We start from the raw sequence: 26110 nt of genomic DNA, 5'->3' as shown, positions 1-26110 counted from the left end.
ACGATTGACGTGCGCGGGATGAAATGTTGATGTCGCGCCTAAATTAAGATATTTTAAGTTTGAGAAAAGCTAGAGACTTGAAACTTAGATCACCTGAAAGCTGATAAAATTCTGCTTCTGAATATATACCTAGAATTTTTTTTCGACTTTCTGGAGCGATTATAACACTGGAAAGATTTCGAAAAAAAACGTCTAATTTTCCCAATTTCGTACCCAATTTTTGATTCCCTGCATAATCTAGGAAAATGAAAGGAAAAATTTGTAACTCCTACAACATAATCTTTAAGATCTTAGCTTTAAAAGTAATTTTTAAGACTTAAAAAATATTGTTTCGTTTTTGAGATAAGTTGAAAAATGTCAGAGCATGTTTTTTACACAACTCAGCGTCAAAGATTAGTTCTTGCATCCCCGCTGCTTCGCCCGTTCCTTGCGCCAGGGCCGAATATGCGTGCGGGCCCCTGCTTGAAACCCGTCTTGTATTTTCTTACATTTACAGTTATTGATTATTATAAATGTTATAAATATTTTATTATTATTAATATTTATATTATTATTAATATTTATATTATTATTATTTATTATATTATATTATTATTATATTGTTTTGATAAATTACGTTAAATTTAATTGAATGTTTGCAAGATATTTTTTTGGTTTTAACTAATTAATAAAGAACATTGTTACATTCTTGCAGTTGTTTCATTCTCTTCTCAATAAGACAGAAAAATTAATAATAATTCAATATGTCATACAAATGCAAAAGATTAACCATACACTGTTCATATTATTGTTTCCATAATTTTTACTAAAATAATTAGTACTACAAATTAAATTTTTCAAAATTAATTACAAATTTTAAACAAAAAATTTTAAAGTTCTGAAAAAGAAGAACATTTTTCCAATTTGGTAAATTTTAAGTACAATATTAAAAAGTATTTGTTAAACTTTTAATTAACTAATAATAATAACATTTTTTAAATAAATTAATTAATATTCTAATAATCAATAACTGTAAATGTGAGAAAATACAAGACGGGTTTCAAGCAGGGGCCCGCAGGCATATTCGGCCCTGGCGCAAGGAACGGGCGAAGCAGCGGGGATGCAAGAACTAATCTTTGACGCTGAGTTGTGTAAAAAACATGCTCTGACATTTTTCAACTTATCTCAAAAACGAAACAATATTTTTTAAGTCTTAAAAATTACTTTTAAAGCTAAGATCTTAAAGATTATGTTGTAGGAGTTACAAATTTTTCCTTTCATTTTCCTAGATTATGCAGGGAATCAAAAATTGGGTACGAAATTGGGAAAATTAGACGTTTTTTTTCGAAATCTTTCCAGTGTTATAATCGCTCCAGAAAGTCGAAAAAAAATTCTAGGTATATATTCAGAAGCAGAATTTTATCAGCTTTCAGGTGATCTAAGTTTCAAGTCTCTAGCTTTTCTCAAACTTAAAATATCTTAATTTAGGTGCGACATCAACATTTCATCCCGCGCACGTCAATCGTACCGACAATTTCCGACGGTAGTGTAGAATGTAAGTTTTGTAATGCGTTACATTTTTTGTGTGAAAGACCGTCACATAGATACATCACCGAGGAATGTCCCCGTGAAGAGGACATTATGATATCGCCTGAATGTCACAAAAATATTCCCGGTTGATATCAGCTTGACATTCAAGCAATATTCCGTGCTACTTGGGTGGTAGATCCAATATAAAGAAATTTTTTTTTACATTTTTAATATTAAATTTTTTTGAAAAAAATGAATAAAAAATATGGTTATTGCACACTAGCAACGTAGTCGGCCGCTTGCGGACGACAAAGTTGCTAGTTATATTATAATTAATAATTATTATAAGTTCATTTGCTTTTTTTCAGGGGCGTAGGCAAAAAAGAAGTTTTAGGAAAGATTGTATGTTTGCTCAGATTTGTCAAAAAATTTCACGGGGGTGGAGGTTTTAACCCCCAAACTAACCACTATGTTTCTTTGGGGGGGGCATGTATATGTGCACCCTAGATCCACGTCTGATACTGTAATACAATAACAAACTTCTTTTCGCTATTTTCATTAAAAGAAATTTATTTTTAATAGTGAAAATATTCAATGGCACCGTTCTCAAAAACGGCTACATAGAATATTTTGATTTTTTTTTGAGAAAAGTTTTTATTTTCCATATACTTTCACGAGAAAAAAGAATTTTTAATGAGCAAAAACTTTTGGGTTGAGTCTGGTTAAGGCGCACCGTGCGAAGCTTCCAGATTTCAGAACTTTTCCTTTTTTAAATATAAATGTAAATAAATAAATGTATATTCCGACTTGCAGAATATGATAAGCTTTTTTTAATATCATTATTAATATCTTTTTAATATTTTTTTTTCTTTTTTAACGTTTTTATTAACATTTTATTTCATTGAAAAAATTTGAAGTAAAATATAGTTTTTTCTTTTTAGAAACTATATTTAAATTTCAATAATTCTCCATTTTCAGAAAAACCTTTCATGACTTTCTATGACCTTCCATGACATGCGATAACCTTGTATGACCTTCCACGAACTTCTATGAATTTTGAAAACCTTCGATGACCTTCGAAAACATTCTATGACCTTTAAGGGGTCTACTCACTTTAGACGCTCTAAAATGAAGGCTGTTTTCAAGAATTTTTCTGATTGGTTTATATTATAAATATTGACATATAAGTTGTTAGACTAAAGAAATACACTCCCGAAATACATGAAAAAATTTTTGTTATTTGTTTTTGTAAATTTTATATGCTTGCAAATGGTAGTTGAAAAAAAAATCCCCCAAAAAAGATTCGTCCACGCTGTTGATGAAATCTCTGACATGGATTGTCCGAAACCAAAAAATCAAAAAGTTTTAGATTCAGTGTGTTAATAGCTATTGCGCATATCAAGGGATTTTTTATTTTTGCAAAATTGACAAAATGGCGGACATTTTTCGAAAAATTAAAGAAAACCGTGTGTTAGTTTTTTCTAAAAATATCCGCCATTTTGTCAATTTTGCAAAAATAAAAAATCCCTTGATATGCGCAATAGCTATTACCACACTGAATCTAAAACTTTTTGATTTTTTGGTTTCGGACAATTCATGTCAGAGATTTCATCAACAGCGTGGACCCATCTTTTTTGGGGGATTTTTTTTTCAACTACCATTTGCAAGCATATAAAATTTACAAAAACAAATAACAAAAAATTTTTCATGTATTTCGGGAGTGTATTTCTTTAGTCTAACAACTTATATGTCAATATTTATAATATAAACCAATCAGAAAAATTCTGGAAAACAGCCTTCATTTTAGCGCGTCTAAAGTGGGTAGACCCCTTAACAACCTTCAATGACATTACCCATAAACCCTGTCGGTAAAACAGAGACCACCCAACTGATGATAACTTTGCACGGACTTAAACCCGCGAAATCTACCTTACCGACTGAGGTCGATAGGTTGCTCAGAACCCGCATAGCTATACTACTGGATTTTATAACAGTTTTTATAAAGGAATCTGTATGAGATCATATATAGGATCCCATGTGATGATTATTAATAAGGATGACTATTAAATTTTAAAATTCTCAATAATAAGTCAATTTTAAATGTTCATTCGAATTACATATTGTACGACTTTAACTTTTTTCTGATTATAACAATCAGACTACGAATTATTAATATCGGTTCACTTTTATTCCAGTTTGGTCGCCAGTTTATTAAAATCTTTTAGCGAGTTTAACAAAAAATAACATACAAAGTCTGTCCGTGTGTAAAATAGATACTGATTGTGCGATAAAAGTTACTTGTGAAACGGGAACGAATTTTTCATTAGAGGCGGTTGATTTAATTGCAAATGATTTTGATATTACTAACAATGAAAGAGAAATGCTAAATGATAAACATATTTACGAATTTTCTAAAATGTTAAAGAGAGAATCAAATTCTTTTTTCAGTATTCAAAGTACGTTATATTTACAAATGCTTAATCTCATTATTCCCATTGATTAAAACAAAGGCATATTCAGATACTTTTTAGTGCCTCTTGCGAAGGAGGTCATTGGATATGTACATGTTATGATGGAATTAAACTTTATATATGTTATAGACCTAATAGAGGATATTTAAATAAAGATGAACTAAGTTATTTAATCAAATTATGTCTTTTTGAACCACCAGTAGTTTTCCTAGCAATCGATCAACAATCTAATAGTATCAACTGTGATTTATTTGCATTAGCATGTGCTACAACCTTTTATTTCAATTTGATGTATTACTCTTGAGTATAATTGGAATGCATAAAAATTAGAAGGAAAAAACTCACGTAGTTGATTGTTTCCGATTTTTGTATTAAAATCCCTCCTCAAGAACGTAAAATTGTAACTATAAAGTCAATCGATTTGCTTACACTACTTTGTGTAGTTAATTTTAAAGAAGATGTTCTTTACTTACTCATTTAAAGTCTTTAGAGCACCTTCCATATGTTTTGCTTCAAACTTACACTCAGTGTTTAATGCAAAAGAAATTAAATGTCTTAATAATTGCATATTACCAATTTTTAACACTGAATCTAATAATGGAGACCAGATTTTACTAACATATGTGTTAACAGATGAATATAATCTCCCTGGATAATCTGAAATTTTTAGAGAAAAATATTCACAATTTCATCTTTTTGCAATATTATAAATAACATTCTCCTTTATATGTAAAACCTTCATTTGACGAAAATGATAAAGTCTAAGACGGTTGTTTATTCACAAAATATATATTTATGCTGAAATTAGTTAATATTATACTTACTTTTTGAATCTAAATTTTTAGAAATAACTTCACATTCCTTCAGCATTGTTTTCCACGTCTTATTTTTAACGCCTTGATTAACATATTGTACTAAATTTTCCAATTCAACAGCTACATAAAATGAAATCATTTTATCTAATCTAGACAAGCCTGGAGTACCCATGGCTTTTAATATCATAGAAAATACTTTATGATCAATAATCTCAGTCTGGTTTCTCAGATCATACCACGCTAAAGTATGTTCAATATAAACTGTTGTCCTGAAACCAATTGTTTCATATTAAATATTCGACAACTCCTTCAGGTAATATTATAGTTTATGTAAAAAGTTAAGAACGATATAGTGTAATACTTTTCTGTCTAAAATTAGTGAATTTTCTTAATTAACTTTTTTTGACTTATCAAAAGTATAAATATTGTAAAAACTTACAAAATTCAATCAAATATTGTTCCAAAAACATACTGAAAATCAAGTAGGACAAGCATATTAAGGTTATGTGATTGTTATGATTTCACATTTATAAATATTCACAGGTTTTCTCGCAAAATACTTCATACATTGAGTTAAAATTTTGTGGAGAACTCAAAAAGAGTATAATGATTCGTTGTCATGTGTCAGAGTTTATTATTAACCCCTTCGCAGTGTAGCAGAAATAATGCTTCCGTGCCCCGTATGTGGGAAAAAAGTTTTTTTTTTAAACTTGATATTACCATATATAAGAATACCCATTGACAAGTTTATCGTATTGTGTCTACTTATTTTTTTTTTAGATGCTACTATAGGGGTCATACACACTTGTGGCACTACATTTTTATGCCTCTATAGAGGTCAATAACAGTGAAGGGGTTAATAATTAATAATAATTTATTATGAATGTGTTGTCAAAAATTTTATTATTAAAAACTTGCAAATAAGAAGAAAAATCAATATGTTGGTAATACAATTTTTTTAAAAATTTTCAAATATGCATTTTTTTGAAAACATTTTAATATACAGGGAAGTACTATTGTACTATTGTCAAATTTTTTTCTCGTTAAGAAGTAATTTTTTCAGGTCCGTTAACCTGGCTTGTCCACATTGTCCGACCTGGATAAAACCTATTTAAAAATTAATTGCTAATTTAATGCTAATTTAATGCCTTAATGACGAATTTAATGCTCGGCATTTTCTTTAAAAAACTTGTGGACAAGCTAGCTCGACATTAAGGTGGCTTGTCCACACAATGAAGGCACTCTTAGGAAGGTCTACTATAGGTCAAAATTTAGGGCTTTTTTAAAGATTCCTCAATGCTCTATTGGCGAATTTAATGCCAGCATAATTTCGCGAAATATTTTCAAAAATTCAATTTTTACATTACTATCAGTTTGTCCACACAATGTAGGAGCACTCGTAGGAATGTCTACTGTAGGTCAAAATTTAGGGAATTTTTATGGCTCTTCAGTGCTTTATTGCCAAATTTAATGCCGGCATAATTTCGCGAAATAATTGCAAAAATTCAAATTTAACGCTATCTTAGTTTGTTCACACAATGAAGGAATACTCTTAGGAAGGTCTTCAAGGTGTCAAAGTTTAGGGCTTATTTAAGACTCTTAAATGCTTTTATGCCAAATTTAATGGCGTCACAATTTCGCGAAATAACTGTAAAAATTCAAATTTAACGCTACCTTAGCAAGTCTAAACAATTTTTTAAAAAAATAAGCAACTAAGAATTACTTGCTAATTTATGGCTCGTAAATAGCACTGTATTGGATGTTTAAAAATGATCTACCAATCCTAAAAACTACTTCTTAGTAGTTCAAAAACTTATTTTTAAATTTTTTTATAGAAAATAACGATTTTTTTATAAACAGATTATTTTTTTTAACTTTAGACCCGTTATTTTTACTTTTTTTATATTTACATACATGGAAATACTATAAAAATACTTTGCAAGTGTTTTACGGATAACCTGATTACCCTTTGTGGATGACTACTCTACATTGTTTTGCAAAATATTCTTACTATTTTCAGGTATGTAAAAGTAAAAAAAATAGGTTCTAAAGTTTAAAAAAATTAATTTGTTTATTAAAAATCGTTATTTTCGATATAAAAATGTAAAAGAAATTTTGGAACTACTGAGGCGAAGTTTTTGAAGTTGGTGGATTGTTTTTGAAAGTGCAATTCAGTGCTAATAATGAGCCTTAAATTAGCCCTATATTCCAAAGTACTTGTTATTTGTAAAAACTGAGTTTGAAGTACTCAAGGGTAGTTTTTAAAATTGGTGGATCATTTTTGAACATCTAATTTAGTACTATTTAAGAACCCTAAATTAGCCCTAAATTTCTAAGTACTTGATTTTCAAAAAAATTTACTTTGAACTTCTCAGGGTGGTTTTTGAAGTTGCTGGATCATTTTTGAATATCCAACTCGGTGCTCGTAAAGAGCCATAAATTATCCCTAAATTCCTAAGTACTTTTTCATGAAAAAATTAAGTTTGAAATACTCAGGTGTAGTTTTTAAAATTAGTGGATCACTTTTGAACATTTAATTTAGTTCTATTTAAGAGCCTAATATTAGCCCTAATTTCTAAGTACTTGTTTTTTGAAAACATTGTGTTTGAACTAATTATGGGTATTTTTTAAAATTGGTGGATCAATTTTGAACATCCAACTTAGTGCTATTTATGAGCCCCAAATTCTTTAGTACTTTTTTTTGAAAAAATTGAGTTTGAACTACTGAGGGGTAGTTTTTGAAATTGGTGGATCATTTTTTAATATCTAATTAAGTGCTTTTTAAGAGCTCTAAATGTGTATGTGTTTGTTTTTTGAAAATATTAAGTTTGAATTATTTGAGAGTCGTTTTTGTGTTTGGTTTTCTATCAGTTACTTGGTTGAGGTGCTTGGGGTGCATTTTTAAAAAGTTAATTTAGTGCTATTGAAGAACACTAATTTAGCTCTTAATTCCTATATGATTATTATTTGGTTAAATCAAGTTTTAATAATTGGGGATGTTTTTTTGAATTTAGGGGTGGTTTTTGAAAATTTTAAATAATCTTAGTTGAGAGCCCTACTCTCTAAATCAGAATTAGTAGTTTTCTACTAATGAAAGAGTGCGTATTCGTTTACCAATTGAATTAGTAACAGTTTTCACTAATTTGTAGTAATAAACTACTAATTGCTAGTAGAAAACTACTAATTCATGGAGTAAATCGGTTTACTAATTTGAAAGAGTAAAAAATACGACTTACTCCATGAATTAGTAGTTTTTTACTACAAATTAGTCAAAACTGTTACTAATTCAATTAGTAAACGAATACGCACTCTTTCATTAGTAGAAAACTACTAATTCAGATTTAGAGAGTTTATGAGCCCTTAATTCCTAAAGGAGAAATTTCGGAAAATATTTAGATACTATAGTGTGGTACTTCTAGCTTGACGTCAAGCTAGCAGTACAAAGGGTTACTTTAAATAGGTAAAGGGCACTAAATTTTTGCATGTGGTACTAAATTAACCCTAATTGAGCCCTAAATGTTGGGATATATAAAAATTTTTTTCGTGGAAGTGGTATTTCTAGGATTAACGATCTGTTTGGCTAGACTTTTCAGACGAGCGACGCTATTTAGGGTCTGACTAGTGGCTGAGTAGCAGCTGAAATGGGCAAGCAACTCTAGACGTTCCAAAAGAGTTTTCTACACAAGTAAATCTTCCTACGAGTACTCCTTCGCTTTTTAGACAAACTGAGATATCATAAAAATTAATTTTTTTTAAATAATTCGTGAAATTATGCCGGCATTAAAGCATTGAAGAGCCTTAACCCCTTCACAGTCGATGACGTGTATACACGTCATGGCATAAGTGGGCTCAAACTGTCGGTGACGTGTATACACGCAAGCAGATTCGTGGCTATATAAACAGACATATTTGTCCCAAAATTGCTACTCGGGGGTTTTCGGGGTTTGTGATTACGAATCCGATGTCAGTTTTTTAAAATTCAAAATGGCGGATCCAATATGGTGGACGACTTTTTCAAAATTTGATGCGATTCGCTTGAAACTTGTTACTCGGGGGTTTTCGGGGACGCTGATTTCGAATCCGATGTCAGTTTTTCAAAATTCAAAATTTCAGATCCAATATGGCGGACGACTTTTTAAAAAATTCATCGGATTCGCTTGAAACTTGTTACTCGGGGGTTTTCGGGGTTGCTGATTACGAATCCGAAGTCAGTTTTTAAAAATTTTTTAAATTTAAAATGGCGGATCCAATATTGCATACGACTTTTTCAAAATTTGATCGGTTTCGCTTGAAACTTATTACTCGGGGGTTTTCGGTGTCGCGGATTACAAATCCGATGCCAGTTTTCCAAAATTTTGAAAATTCAAAATGGCGGATTGTTTTTTACTGTCTTGATTCACGTTTGTCATAGTCTGTACAGTACTGTCACTATCTTTTTCGTTGAAGGGGATTGACTGTCAATTGTTTTCGTCATTGCGTTGTTTCTGAGTCATCTGCCATATTGGATCCGCCATTTTAAATTTTGAAAAACTGACATTGGATTCGTAATCAGCGACGCCAAAAACCCCCGAGTATCAAGTTTCAAGCGAAACTGATCAAATTTTGAAAAAGTTGTCCGCCATATTGGATCCGCCATTTTGAATTTTGAAAAACTGACATCGGATTCGTAATCAGCGACCTCAAAAACCCCCGAGTATCAAGTTTCAAACGAAACCGATCAAATTTTGAAAAAGTTGTCCGCTATATTGGATCCGCCATTTTGAATTTTCAAAATCTGATGGAAGATTCGTAATCAGCGACCTCAAATACAATAGTATACTTGATTGCGCAAATTTTAGTTTTTAAAAATGTTGGTGACATTTTGAGCCCACTTATGAGATTTGGGTCTCGACTGTGAAGGGGTTAAAAAAGCCCTAAATTTTGACCTATAGTAGACCTTGCTACGAGTACTCTTTCGCTTTTTGGACAAACTGAGATATCGTAAAAATTTAAATTTTGCCAATAATTCGAGAAATTATGCCGGCTTTAAATTCGGCAATAGAGCATTGAGGAGCCTTCAAAAATCCCTAAATTTTGACCTATAGAGTAGACCTTCCTACGATAGCTCTTTCATTGTGTGGACAAGCCATCTTAGTGTTAAGCTAGCTTGTCCACAAGTTTTTTGAAAAATATGCGAAGCATTAAATTCGTTATTAGGGCATTAAATTAGCCCTTAATTTTCCAATAGGTTTCATGCAGATCGAACAATGTGGACAAGCCAGGTTAACGGACCTAATTTTTTCAACGGTATCTGTCATCTTTGCAAGCACTCTTCGTGACTTTCCAGATAGTGAGTTAAATTTTTTCCAAAAGTTTTTTTGTCTCTTTATGGAGACTTTCTGCTTTAAAATTCCAAACAAATTGATTTTCTTTTGCTTGAAAATGTTCCTTAGTATCATAAAATTACTGTTCCAAAATGTTTTTTAAAAAATATGTAAAAAAACAAAAGTTGTAATCAAAAATTGTTTGATAGTCCTGGCTCAATGTATTATGTTATGAAAACTTTAAACGCGTTTTTCTCGAAAAAACATTTTTCAAAATGGTGCCCGACTTTTCTCGAAATCTACCGAACAGATTTTAAAAAACCAAAAACCATTCGATTCTTAGTTAAAATCTAGAGAATAAACCTTTGAAACTTCATATTTCTACCCCCTGTTTTTTAAACGAGGTTAAATTGCCACAAAAACACGGGGTTTTTTCGATTTTTTGAGAAAAATGTTCATAAAAAATAAACCTTCTAAAAAATCATTTTTAGGTTTATTGTCTAGAATAAATCCTTATGAAGAGATTCGCGTTTGAAATTTGAAATTATATATTATAGGATTCTTATAGATTTTGAGTTGCAGAAACTAATGCCTTTATTTATCGGGAGTGGTTGAATGTCCACGTACCGAAAATTAGTCAGGCAATCAAAGGCGTGTCACTTAAAGTAACAGATCCTTTCAACTTCATTAAGAGGGTTAGGGCGGTAGCTTGGGTACTAGGTCCAAAGGTGGAACAGGCTGCAATCCTGACTAACCTCAGGAAACAGAATCCTGGGGTAGATACAACCAATTGATTGTTGTATTCGGGTCGCGAGACATAAGAACTCAGGCGTAGTTTCTACGGCTGCAGGCTTTATTCAAAAACCTCGAGTTTACAAGGGTAAGATTAGAGGTTTGAGTAACTGTGGGGAGTTAGTGAGTTCACCACAGGAATTGGCACCCCGGGTGTGTATAGCCTATATGGGAGTAAATGCGTTTCCTCTTTTACAGTCAACTAGCCGAGATCTGTCAGTTATAAAAGTTATGTATCGAGATAAAAATGGAAGTAACAAAGAGGTGATTCTTGCCTCTGGTTACTTTCCGGGATCAGAAAATGAACCCTCACCACCAGACGAGGTGATAAGACTGGTGGAGTACTGTCATCAGGAAGGACTTTTTCTTATTCTGGGTTGTGATGCCAATGCACACCATGTTATTTGGGGTAGTACAGACATCAATGATAGAGGTGTGAAACTTCTACATTTTCTAGTTGATTCAGACCTAGACTTCCTTAATCAGGAAAACGAGCCTACCTTTGTCACTAAACACAGGAGGGAGGTTTGGATATTACTATCTGTTCGAGGTCAATGTGGGAGGAAGTGCAGGATTGGAGAGTGTTGGATAAAGACTATCTTTCAGACCACAGACTTATAACGTTCAGAATAGAGTCAGTTGCTCGTGAATATAAGTGGGGTAGTAATGCTAGAAGTACCAATTGGTCTTCATATTGGGAAGACCTTAGGGACTCCATGGGATGCTTAACTAATAGTTATAGTATAGAAGAAAAGTTGGCACTTGCAGCAAATTTTCTGCAGGATTCAATTATTTCCGCTTTTGAGAGAAACTGTAACCCAAAAACACTTAAAACTATCAGGAAAACTACTTGGTGGAATGCTGAGTTGGAAAATCTTAGGGGTAAGATAAAAAAGAGATAGACAAGGCTCGAGCATCTGGCTGGAGGAGCTTTTGCGAAGGTATTGAGAAGATACCAGAAGCATCTAGACTTCATAAAATTCTAGCCAGAGATGCCACAGCTAAGCTATCTTCAATTAAGCTACCCAACGGACGTTTCGCCCGTGCCAGAGCTGAGTGTCTGAGACACCTTGTGGGAATTAATTTCCCAGACATCAGAGCAGAACAATGGGGATCGGAATCCACGTAAATCGCGCCCTGGACGATAACACTGGAAACTTGCATCAGACATTGTGACTCTGGAAAAGATTGATTGGACTTTAGGCCTGTTTAAGCCATTTAAGGCACTAGGGGGAGACAGAATATACCTGATTCTCTTACAAAATGGACTGCGGTGTGTTCGTTTACCATTCGTTAAAATCATGAGAGCAAGTATAGCTCTAGGCTACACTCCTGAGGCATGGGAAATGACCAGAGTAGTGTTTATTACGAAGGCTGGACGTGCTGGTTATACAACAGCCAAAGACTTCAGACCGATCAGTTTAACCTCCTTCATCCTTAAGACGTTGGAGAAACTGATCGATACTTTTTTCAGTCTGGAATGTCTGATAAATCAACCTTTACATCCAGGACAGCACGCGTATGGAGCAGGCTGTTCTGTAGAAACAGCCCTTCATTCAGTGATTAGCAGAATAGAGGAAGAGATACACTCAGAAGGTTATGCGGTAGGCACTTTTCTAGATATAGAGGGTGCTTTCCCTAACACCTGTAGTCAAGCAATATGCAATGCAACATTGATTAGGTCGATTAAAAGTATGATCCATAATATAGCCCTGGAAGCAGAGTATGGAGAGGCCAAAATAAATGGCCTAGTTTCCTATGGTTGCCCACAAGGCGGGGTTTTATCTCCTCTATTGTGGAGCTTAGCTGCAGATGAGTTATTAGTAGAACTTAACGGCCAGGGATTTTATACGCAAAGCTATGCGGACGACTTCCTGATTATTGTAAGAGATCTCTCGTAGATACACTCTTAGAATTGACAGAGAGGGCACTTGGGAACGTTAGGGGATGGTGTATACTACAAGTCTAATGCAACTTAAGTGACATTATCTTTAGGTAATTACACCACGGTCTGCGCTGTATTGACTTGCGCAATGATTTGTCATGAAAAAGGAAAATCTGTCAAGAGAATTACTATCTTTGTCGATAGTTAGGTGGCTTTAAACGCCTTGAGTAATCCGACTATAGAGTCAAATCTGGGTACCAGGACACTCGGAAATCAGAGAAAATGAGGAAGCGGATATCTTAGCTCGTAGAAGGTCTGAGATGACTATGATAGGCCCTGAACCGGCTATAGGCAAAATGCCAGGCGCGATGAAAGGGGCCATTGAAAGACGGTCTAGGGGATGTTATGAAAGAGAGTGGGTGGAGACTACTGTAGGTAGACAGGCCAAGGCTCTATTGAGATTAAAACTCAACAGGGGCTTTGCAGAGTTCCTTCTAAAACTCAACAAGATCAGAGTTAGAGCAGTGGTCAGGCTGCTCACAGGACATAACTTTCTGAACTACCATCAGCACAAAGTAGGCAGAAACGTCTCACCTAGATGCAGATTGTGTGACGCAGAAGAGGAATCTTCGACTCATATTTTATGTCACTGTCCAGCTTTCGCTGCAGCGAGACATCAATGCTGGTCATGCCTTTATAGACCCAGATAGGATTCGGGATCTCTCAGTAGAAGAGTAACTGGACTTTTGGAATAAGACAGGACTCTAGGGAGAGAGACTGGGTTCGAGCTTGCCGGGGTTAGGTGCAATGGGTCTTGCGACTTAAGTACCAACACTTGTACTAGGGGACTTCGGTATAAGCTTATTTTAGATTAGATTTATCTAGCTCAAATCTGGACCGAGTTATAGTGCCCACCGCAAGGCAATCCATTTTTGAAGCACTCCGTCATATCATCTGTCAGACCGACATTTTTGAAAAAAAACAAATATTTTTTTAAATTCATGAGCAGTTTAATAACCTACTGTATTTTAATTTTCTTAAAAAATTAGCGTATTTTTTGGGCGGGTCAAAGTGGTGTAACCCCTTAATGTTTTTTCTTTTTTTAAACTCACTTGTCAAACTTCTAGTTCCGAAGGACGTAGTGCGATTAATTTGCGAATTTTAGTTCCTTCATTCCTTTAAAAATTTGCTCATTATTTTTTTATATACCTTCTGAAAAGATTTTAGTGTATCTAGTGCATTATTACCTTTTCAATCCTTTTAAATTTAGCCCTTTTTAAAACAAACCAATTTGAAAGATTCTTGAGTTGTGGACAATGAGTCTAGACTCGAAAATAAATTAAAATTTACTAATTATGTTACGTTGGCGGACGTAACATTTAAAACCGAACCTTGACTGAGTTCAGTCAGATCTCGGTTTTCACAATCCGATAGGGGCAAGTTCACTAAGTTGACCCACCCAAGGGCCGACCGCCAATTCGCACCTAGGTACAAAAAATAAACAGTAACTTAACTTACTTGGGATCAGTAATACGTATTAATTCATGTGCTAATCGTCCCATAAATGTTACAGAATTAGAATCACTTTGAAGTGTATGACTACTAATTTTTTCATCCTGATAATATGTCCACACTTTCCCTGGAGTCCAGGTGCTACCTCTGCATTCTTCTTCCACTGCATTGTCTATAATATAAGTTACCTGAAATTATAAAGCATAATAGTATTTATTGTTGAATTGATCAAGACACAAAATACACATTAGCACATTTTCTATATGAAATTTTAGAAGAAGCAAAGTTATATGTTTGTATTATTTTATACATTACACAAACATCGCGAGCTTATATGTAGCTACTAGCCTAACCTACATTGGAGAATTTTGTCGGCTTGATTACTATGACATGTTTTTTTTCCGGTTTAACCGGTAAGTATCAGTGTCAATTTTACTGTACTATTATTATTCTTATACGTGTTTAATATAATTAATGGAAACTTTAATTTTTGAGTTATCTTAATATATGATAAGTGTACCAATTACACAGCCCTACAAAAAAAGTGTCGTGTGCGACGGACTAGACTAGTCATTCCCTATGTATTTTGACGCGTTGAACACGAATCAGAAGTCCGTTTTGCTCCATCACGTCAGGATTTTTTTCTAACCTCCAAAAACCTATCGGATTTTGAGAGGTAGGCTATTTTTTTAAAAAATGATAGATTTACTTTAAACTTAGTATCTAGGGGTTTTTTGGTTCGCTGATCACGAATCTGAAGTTAGATTTTCAAAATTCAAAATGGCGGATCCAATATGGCGGACGAATTTTGAAAAACTGATGGATTTACTTCAAACTTGGTATCTAGGGGTTTTTTAGGTCGCTGATTACGAATCTATAGTCAGATTTTTACATTTTTAACGCCCAGGCTACTCCGAAATGTTCTTTGGTAGACTGTTGTGCAGCGGAAACTGTAACTTTTTTTTTTGGAATGAACCAGTGTACTATTTTTCAGGAACTGATACTTAGGTATCATTGTTTTATAGAGATCAATTTAACAAATGCACAAAACATTTTTTATTGAGGTAATAGTGTGCAAAAAAGATATAAAAGTTTAATGGAAAATTTTTAAGCAACGAGATACAAAAAACATTAATATCCTCTATCCTTCTCTATCTTATTCCTTAAAAATATATTGTTTACTTTATACGTTTTACACTTTCATTGTATTTCGGCACAATACTAATCCTGCTTCTTCAATAAATGTAGTAGGCGATGACAACTGCCCCGAATGGGGATGTGTAGAATGATTCGCTTCCTGTTTATCAAAGTAACGAAGGCAGCGTAGGCGCGCTGCCCTGCAGGGGACGTTAGGGTTTGAGAATGATGCCGTAGTGTGTCCGACGACGAGTTGACTTTGTCTTCATCAAAGTCGGAAAGCTCTCATACTTAGGCCTGGGGAGGCATGAGAGTTAACACCCCTAGGACGGCGGACTCACCTGCGATCGGGCCAGGATCCCTAACGTGCAGGTGTTTATAAACATCATGACTTCGCAAAATCAAAACAATAATAAAACTCTAAAGACTTTAAAAGTAAATTTTGCAGTAACAACCTGGGAACACTTATGCGACAGCAATGCAGATGAATTTTGTTACATATGTGGGCAATTCGATGTCCCAAAAATTCGTAAATAAATTAATGAAAATACCAAACAGATTTACAAAGATTGTTTTTATCTTGAGATAGCCAATCAGGATAAAAATTGGGTTCTAAAAAAAATGTGCAGCTCCTGTTACACAATGTTAACTCGTTGGAATCATACTAAAGAAGATAAACTACAGTTTATAAAGCAAACTTTGTGGGGAAAACCATTAAATCAAAAAGATTGTTATTTTTGCAACACCAATGTACTGCAAGGATATAATAACTAAAATAAAAAGAACATATTGTATGCCAACGTCCCAACTGTAAAAAAACAAAAATTTCATGCAATCCACCTTCCTCTCATAAAACCTTACAAATTGACAGTTCAACTGAAGATATCCTAGATTTTTTAAATAACGACCGGAGAGCCGATGATGAGGACGATTATTACCTACCGCATGATGAACAAGAGAAAAAGATTTCACAAACGTTTAACCAAGAGAACTTAGCAATCTCATTAGAGATTTAAAATTACCCAAGGATTGTGCAGAACACCTAGCATCAGTGTTAAAGAAGAAAAACTTGTTATAAAAAAGCTCAACAGCTAGCTTTTAACGAGACAGAGAAAAGATGATTAAAGACTATTTATTGACTTTTCAAAAAGAAGTTTAAAAGTAGTACTACTACATAATACTAATATTTATGCTCCAATTCCAATAGCGCATTCAACGGAAATAAAAGAAAACTATGAATATATGAAACTAGTTTTCGATAAAATTAGATACCGAGAACACAACTGGCAAATTTGTGGAGGTTTCGAGATTTTAAGCAAACTACTTGGACAAAATCAGGATTTACAAAAACACCAGGTTCAAAAAATATACTAGAAAATCCCCTGATTGACCCTTTAAAGGTGCTAATTCCACCCTTACACACAAAACTAGGAGCAATGAAACAGTTTGTTTGCCTTAGATAAAAAAGGAAACTATTTCAAATACCTGGAACAAAAGTTTCTAGAAATCTCTGATACGAAACTAAAAGAAGGGCTTTTCGATGAACCGTTATAAGCACTCTACAATATCGACGGCGTGCGATTTGAAAAAGTGATGCAGAAATAAGAAGCAATTGGCTGTGTCACCCCGTTGGCCCCATTTTAAAAATCTAACTTCAGATTCGTAATTAGCGACGCAAAAAATCTCTAGATACCAAAATTCATAAAAATTCATCATTTTTAAAAATTTTCGTCCGACATTTTGAATTTTGAAAATCTAACTTCATATTCGTAACCAGCGGCCCAAAATAACCCTACATACCAAGTTTGAAGTAAATCCTTCATTTTTAAAAAAAAAGCTTACCTCTCAAAATCCGACAGGTTTTAAGGTTAGAAAAAAATCCTGACGTGATGGAGCAAAACGGATTTTTAATTCGTGTTCAGCGCGTCAAAATACATAGGGAATGACGAGATTTGTCCGCCGCGCACGACACTTTTTTTGTGGGGCTGTGTTACCGATGGTGCACCAATTGCTTGTCGATGGTCGTAATTTTCTTTTTCAAATAAATAGTATATTGTAGAAAATTTAAAAACGAAAATAATTTGTAAATTAACCTTGTGTTTTCAAATATATATATACCTTATTAAATTTAATATTGTTAGCACTATATTAATTATTCTCATATAATTAGAATTTACTGCTGTCAAATTTACTCGATTAGCCATTTTCTTAATACTTCATAATGTCGGAAGATGAATTTTAAAAATACAAATTAATTGTATTTCTAATATAATTTCTTTTTTTGTATTTTGTATTAAATTTTTATAACATCATTGTAGAAGAACTGATGTACCATTTGTTGATACTTTAAACGAAAAAAAATGCAAAATAAAGTTGGTTAAGTTTTTGTTTACTAAACGTCAGTGATAGGTCAATTTTTTTCTACAGGGAAATTAACTTGAATTAACAAAGATGGAAAACCAGGAATTCTCAAAATATCTTTTAGGGGTCAAGGAAACTTTTGGCTTATTTATACAGGAATATTAACTAACAAATTCTAATTCTTATTCCCACTTTCATTCCCACATCTAATTTCATTTTTTGTAATTTTTATATCCATTTTCCACTTCTTCTAATTTTCATTCCCACTTCCATTTCGACTTCTATTCTTTTTAATTCTTTCACGTGAGAACGCTGGCAAGATTTCAAGCAACACATATGGTATCCTGTGAGAGATCTTACGTACGAACTCATTTAAGTTCTTAATTCGAATTTCGTACATACAGACACATGCGCCACGTACTACGTGACGTATGAAGAAATTGGAACAGTGAACGCATGTACGTTCGTATGTAAGATCTTATGTCTTATTTTTGCTCCGTAGGAGTAGCTGAAATGAAAACTCACGTGCAAACGAATGAATGAATACCATATGTGTTGCTTGAAATCTAGCCAGCGTTCTCACGTGAGTTTTTATGTACGATCTAATCATAAATCGTACCTACGTTTATCCAGTAGGGTGGAAGTTTCCATGTTTGTTAACTTCGGTTAATTTCCCCGCAGAATATGAACAAAATTGACCTAGTCAGTCATGTTGAGAACTCTTGGTTTTCTATCTTTGTTAATTCAGGTTAATTTTTCTGTAAAAATTTGCCAAAATTGACCTAGACACCAGACAAATACTTAGGGACCTTATTTAATAGGAAATACAAATTTTCCGGAACTTTTTCCCGTGAACTTGTTCACGTGGGTTTTATAGGTTAATCATTAATTGTCAGCTTATATCTTAAACAAATTCCATACCATCAAGAATTGGAACTAAATCTCGAGAAATTGGTACACTACCATTGACAAATGGTGATTTTGCTCAATTGACATTTAAAAACAATTTTTATCTGTCACTATAATTTATTTTAGAATAATAAATAGGAAAATTAAACATTAAATTCTTCATCCAAGCGCACAAAATTCAAGTTTCAAGTACATTTATTCCTGAAAAAAAATATCAGTCACAGGTTGTATAAAATCATCGACAATTGGTGCACCTACACTATTGTTTTTGTATCTATAAAAAAATCCTTAAGGAAATTCGCGTGTAATTCATGCGGATTCCGCGAGTGAAATTGGGCAGGGAATAAACGAGGAATCCTCGGCGATTCCTCAAATTTGTTTTTTATTTTCAAACACCTGTAACATTTACATATTTAGAAATTTTTTTTCCTTATTTTTGAAAAACAGATGAAAAGGTGGTAAATGTAAAGTTGCGTGCGCAAATATTAAGTATATATTAAAAAAGAGTAGGGAGCTGTTGAGAATAAAATTTTACATTTCCTTATAAATAAAAAATGGCGTTATCCCCTCTCCATAATACAGTAACTTCTAGAAATATCTTATTGTATATACTTTCCACCCCACCACCTGACTTGCGTGCGTATTATTATAACAGAGTAGGGATACAGAGTATATGGTGAGTTGCGTGCGCAGTTTTTTTTAAAGTGGGAGAAAAAGAAGAGTGGGGTTGATGGGATATAATGCAGAACACAAGCCCAGAGATAGCATAACTCTTACAGCTATACTGAAGCAACAACATCAACAGCAGCCATAGCATTAGCATCACTACTCCATCATCTATAAGGTATATATTCTACTTTAAATCATTTTTTTAACCCACTTCCCTGCCAGCTTCATTTTAATTTTTATATTAAAGTTTTCCATTTACTTCTGCTTACAGATATAAAAAGAAATCATGGATTTACAAAAACTCAACGCTATTGGTCACATGGAAAGTTTCCTGCCAACAAAACCGCTTGCTGACTTCACTCCAAATCCTTTATATACTATAACTAAAATAAAGAGGGTGCAGACGAAATTCGGAGGTAGGATTGTAGCAGAACTAGATGCTACATTTACTACTTTCCTCCCAACAAGGTTCGCGAAGCTGTTCGAAGCTGATCCTGCATCATTCACAATGATGGAAGAAGCCACGCAATCTCAAAAATTACAATTAAAATATATCGGTGGAAAGTTTAATGTAATCGAATTTGAATATAAGTAATATTAAAAAAATTATTAGACTATAAAATGAAAAAAATAATTCTAATATAAAAATTGTAAATATTCAAAATGTAAGAAAAATAAATGTATAAATTTACATAAAAAATTGTTTCTTTTCTTATTTTACCTTCATTATTAATCTTAATACTAAGGGTATAGGTTTAAGCAATAAAAAGACGTTTTTTATTTTTTAAAAACTAATAAATTAATTTGTTCAGATAAAGTATTTAAAATTCAGAATTTAAGATTCAGAATTTTCATAAAAAAATTTCAAAGTAGTGTGAGTACAATCCACTTCATCGACGCCTTCTGAAAAATTTCTCAATTCATTCGATACATTCAGAAACCAATTTCGAAGTATCATAACAATGTTTACAGCACAATGGTTAGTTTGTGAAATATGATGCGTACATGTAGTTAACAATGATTCAGTTTTAATATTTTTAATCGCTGGACAGTCTATATCTTCTAAATTTTGCACATTTAACAAATATTTTTCTAACCACTGCTTTTTTCAACACCTTTCGTGTAGGTAGTTTTTGCACCTCGTAATGTTTCTTGTATAATGGTACGCAGTTCATCGTAAGATACATCTCCAGACATTCAGTGGATTCCATGATAATTGTTTGTTTGCCAGAGGTCACTCTTATAACGTTGAGGTAGTGAATTCCAAGCACATGGAGGTTCAAAGAGGTAAACTCGAGGTTGAGCATCAGCTTCAAGAGGAAGTATAGCCAACTGTTTGAAAATGAAATCGTTGCAGGGTTTCTTGAAACCTTGAACGTCTACGATGAACTCCATTCTAGAATAGAAATAAATTTTTATCCTAAGAACGTGAGTTATATACCTCTCAGTTCAACCCCCCACTACTTTCATTTTGCCCCCTCCACTGCTTTACATCTTCTTAACTATACCGCTGAATGGTTTATACTGTACAATGCGATCATGTATGATGAGGCAATAAGCAGTTGTTTTAGCAGGTATATTATTTCTAGCTACAAATTCCAAACGTACATCAACTGAAGTTTGCTTGAGAAACTCATTTTGTTTTTAATAATTAATAACAATTAGAGGAACCAACGATTTAAAAGTTTCAAGCTTCAATATGGGTTCAGAATCTCTTCCATAGTAAGAAGATTGAAAATTCGCATACATATCATAAAGTGTAGAATATTGATTTTGATTAAAATTTAGATTTAAGTTTCCATAAGGATATAATTGTGAATTCAAAAAGAGTTTTATATTTGTAATGTCACAGTGATCGAAATAACAGGCAGACTTTTAACGTTTATCTTTTCTTTCTGTTTGGAATCCAACAATTACATATCGAGGCTTCTCTAATTGTGTTGACGATTTTATTTGCCACATGAATCTTGTACTTGACGGAATTAAAGGATATTCAGAGATTTCCCACGATCGAAAACTCATAGAAATTAGTGGATCTTTTGCGATAAATGTCAATAATTTGATTTTATATATTATCAGATGGTATAAAACATATGGCACTAACCATTCCACTTTATTAATTTGTATTTTGAACTGTTCATCTGCACCTTCGCCCTTTTGAATAATAGAATTTATATCACCACGTGCTCTTATTAAAATCAGTTCATGTTTAGCGTTCATAACAATTTTTTTATAATCACAATTGTTAAACGATGAGGATGCATATGGTTGATGACAGTGAATCTCATAATTAGCTATGGATTCATCAAAATTCACTGATGCTGGAATGCTGAGAATCTCCTCCATTTTCCTTATAACAGCGACACAAAATATACAAGAAAAAATGTTTTCTTCTTTCTCTTCCTTAGTTTTGATTTCTGATTCGTAGACCTAACTGCTTCAGGAATTGTCGACTCTGAGGTGTTAACACTTTGCGAGTTGTATTCAAACTGATCTTCGGTGGACATGGTGTTTAAGTTTTATAAATAGTTCCAACTTTTCGATTATAAACAATACCCATTACATTGATTTAATGTGTAAACGGATTGTTATTGTCTCTCCTCTGAAATTAACCAAAATACCGTTCTGATCTACTATACGTAGCTGAATGTTATTTATTGTTCTTACGGCGACTGGAAGGTAAATGATGTGTGCTCGAACTTCTACAATCTTATAGCCCGGTGGAACAGTAGGGAAAAATTCATGTATAGTGTGAACTTTTACCATTTATATACGCTCCAGTGGTAATACTACGTTCAATGCGTAGAGCATTCACTTTCAATATTTATACAGGTAAATCGGAGAAATGTTTTACATTCGGCATTAGTTTGCGAGCAGTGAATCCCAATAAACTACCAATACAATCTTCAGGAGTAAAATCAATCGAAAGATTTGATTTAATATTGCATCCTAATGTACTATTGTTGGAATTTATTGCTAAATAATCGTCATCTGGTATTTGACGTCTCAAATATGCTTCTATATTTTTAATTTCATAACTACCTGTGAAATTTTTTTTACTTTATTCAGTTATAAATATTAAGCATTTCAAGAGAATTACATTAGTTCAGCTTGAGACTTTCATAAATAAACATGTTTCGAAAAGAGCGAGAGACGCTACATCAAATAGCAGCAGCAAGTTATGCTATACGTCGAAAACATCGTATTCTTATAAGTGGCAGAGAGTCAGCTGAAAATATGTTGAAAAAAACCTTTTAACCATTAGTTACTCCATTGGAAAAATTAGTGAATATAACTAAAAATCCTATAAAGATGGAAAATTTTCAAAACCATGTAAAGAAAGAAGAAGAAGACTTTGAATCATCTTTTCAGACTGCTATTAGTAAAGATACACCTTTCAACAAATCTATTTATAATGATGATATAACGTTTTATGATCCTATTTATGTAGAAGAAGACATGCAAAATTTAACAAAAGAAAATATAATTGATAGATTGCCAAATGAAGAGAATCATAATGTTATTACTAATGAGCAAAATAATAATATACTTAATGATGCCTTTCATGAGCAAGGCATGTACGATATTAAAGATGAAAGTAATGTGGTTAATATTGTGGAAGAAGATTCTGATATATTAACAAAGAAATTTCTACAAATGTTGGACAAAAATAGGAAACAATATATAGATACGGTTTATGGAGTACGTAAACTTCCCGACGGTACATATATGATTGGTGATATGCAAATTAATTTTGAAGGTTCTTACATTAACCTAATTAGGAAGAAAAAAATATTCTAAAACGGATTGATTATTGGAACTCATATTCCGACAAAAACCTGATCAAAAGTTAACAAATGCTAATGATTTCGTAAACTATAAAGAAATCCTGCGTAGTACGAATGCATATAGAAAGAATTATAGTCCAAATAAACCTATTTGTAGTAATAAGACTTTAAAATATACTAATGTTATTGCAAAACTTTTGCTCAAATCTGGAGATTCTTATTTGAAAAAAAACCTCAATTACCACAATTATTATGGTGAAGAAACAATCATATCCTGTCTATGTCTATTGGGATGATCCAAATGAGATTGTTGATCTCTACGGTTACTTGTTGCATCATAACAGGCTGGCAATTCAAGTCATAACAATAAAATTATGTCAATAATTGAAGAATTACGGGAAGCTCAAATTATATATTAAAGCTGAACTTGTAAAATTAAGATCATTGTTATATTGAATATTGTTCTATTAAGATAATTTTTTGTTACAAATCCTACAACATGAATGATCAAAAGTTAACAGTTGTGACAGAGTTACATAGGTAAGCTAGGAGAAATTATCCACATCGAAAAGTAGAAATGCGTGGAATTGATAAAACCTGGCAAGCAGATTTAGTTGAAATGATACCTTATTCTAAAGTTAATAAAGGTTTTAAATATATGCTTACAGTTGTAGATATATTTTCTAAGTATGCATGGGCTATTCCTGTAAAAAGTAAGAGTGGAAAAGATGTTTCTGAAGCTATGGAATCTATACTTGTAAATGGACGTGTTCCAAAAAAATTGCATACTGATAAAGGGAAAGAATTTTATTAATCTGTATTTGAGAGTTTAATGAAATCATATAAAATTACACTGTATTCAACTTATAGTAATTTAAAAGCTTTAATTATTGAAAGATTTAACCGTACATTAAAAAATATGATGTGTCCACAGTTCAACTTACGAGGAAATTACAAATGGGAAGACATTTTACCATCTCTTGTGAAAAAGTATAATAATAATAAACATCGCACTATTAGAATGAAACCTAAGGATGTCAGTAGAGAAGATGAAAAGAGACTGTTGAAACGCATATCCAAACAAAGGAAAATTTTATCTAAGAAAGCAAAATTCAAAGTTGGTGATAAAGTGCGAGTTAGCAAGTATAAGAATGTTTTTGAAAAAGGATACACACCCAACCTGGACAACTGAAATATTCTCCATCACTCAAGTAAAATCAACGAATCCGTTAACATACAAGCTGAAGGATTATAAAGATCAACCCATCGAAGGCGGTTTCTATGAAGAAGAAATTTCTACAGTCAAATGTTGAGATGTTTATCTTGTCGAGAAAGTTCTCAAAAATCGTCATAATAAAGTCTATGTAAAATGGCTTGGATTTGATAATTCTCACAATAGTTGGATAAATAAATCAGAAATTAAAATTTTTTTTAAAGTTAAAGTTAACTTTTTGAAAAATTAAAGTTAACTTTTGAAAAAGTTGAAGTAAACTATTAGAAAAGTTAAACTGACTTTGAAGTAATGTTTATCTAAAATGTAATAATGTATGTATTTATAAAATAAAATATATATAAAAATATTAACTATTTAGTGAATTTCTTTATTTCCTGTATGTTAAACTATATTAAGGTTTTATTAAATAAAAGTAAACAAAGTTTCAGTGTATATAAAAAAAAATTTCATTTATTTTAGAACCAATGTGTATAGCATAACATCAATAAAATATTGCTCAATATAATAAATAACATCAATAAATATTCATAAATATAGATAAAATTACATTTGAGGGCCTGGAAAGCACAACCGACGAAGCGCTCGGACTCAGGCAGTGAGTAGTGGGGATATTGCCATATTTCGATCTACTGACTCTCTGATTGGCTCTCACTGGCTGCCTGTGCAGGCAGCCGGAGGTGTGAGTGCGTCCTAACTGGCAATATCCCCACTACTCACTGCCTGAGTCCGAGCGCTTCGTCGGTTGTGCTTTCCAGGCCCTCATTTGTCTTTTCTATTTACAATATAATACTTATATTCTATTACAATAAATACTTATATTTTACTTTATAATTCTATTATTTCTACATCACTTTCCATAACTTTATCTCTTTCTATAATATAATGACCCCATGCAAGAGTGTCAGTGTTATGTTTCAATAAAAATCTTTTGTCATCGTAGGAATTTAGGGCTATTTTTTCTGTTTTAAAGTAAGGACCTTGAGGAGTTTGGATCGAATGGAATATTGAGTTCGAGATTGAATTTTAATATTTTTTTAACAATAAATGTAATCATTAAAAGTTATGTGTTTCTTAACTACATTAGACTTTACACCTTTTGCCTTTTTTAAGAAATCTTGATTATCCACACGTAAACTGTACATTTTACTACGCAAACCAACAAATTCAGTGTCAATCCTCTCATTGCATTCGTCTTTCATAAGACCTAACACTTTTTTGTTGGTTTGCGGAATGCCATATACATTATTCATGGGATTATCAGAAGTATCAAATTTGAAAATGTCTGCTTTCATATCAGAATAGATATCCTCACATTTGATATTATAAATAAGGCTGTCAGTGTCAGTATAAAGTAGTTTACAGTTGTTTCCATACTTTTTCCTCATATAATCATAATGGAAATCGTACATGAGAGTTTTCGAAACGTCTAAAACGCTAAGACCTATATAAATCGGTTTATTCATATACATCTTAGTCTTTCTAAGTTCCACAGCTATCAAATTTTCACTAAAGATAGCTCTCGTGTGGAAGTTAGGTTTATCAATAAAAGCTTCTGCCCCGTACCTACCCTCCTACTTTGTCACGACTTTCACGTTTACGTGATTACGTACATTCTCCATTGTCTTACCATATACCGCATTGTTCATTAGTTTAAACAAGTTTTTCTCGACTTCATTACTAGCCTTTTTTCGTTGACTAGTATTGCAATCTCCTCATTGACATTGT

General features: G+C 32.7%; 1 protein-coding gene across 2 annotated transcripts in view; it reads right to left on the bottom strand.

Annotated features, from left to right (window-relative positions):
• Positions 1 to 26110, bottom strand: part of LOC127278525 (WASH complex subunit 5) — a 290329-nt gene that overhangs the window by 95081 nt on the left and 169138 nt on the right. For both annotated transcript variants that reach the window (XM_051300266.1, XM_051300265.1), the window contains 3 exons: positions 14294 to 14475; positions 4805 to 5064; positions 4454 to 4637 (listed from right to left, as the gene is read on the bottom strand). In XM_051300266.1, coding sequence (XP_051156223.1) covers positions 4454 to 4637; positions 4805 to 5064; positions 14294 to 14475 — 626 coding nt within the window. The remainder of the gene's footprint in view (positions 1 to 4453; positions 4638 to 4804; positions 5065 to 14293; positions 14476 to 26110) is intronic.

The sequence above is a fragment of the Leptopilina boulardi genome, unplaced genomic scaffold, assembly GCF_019393585.1.
Source record: "Leptopilina boulardi isolate dan_hultmark-lab unplaced genomic scaffold, ZJU_Lbou_2.1 LbouV2_204, whole genome shotgun sequence".
Lineage (NCBI taxonomy): Eukaryota > Metazoa > Arthropoda > Insecta > Hymenoptera > Figitidae > Leptopilina > Leptopilina boulardi.
The sequence above is the reverse complement of the archived record's forward strand: the minus strand, read 5'-3'. Positions and strand labels throughout refer to the sequence as shown.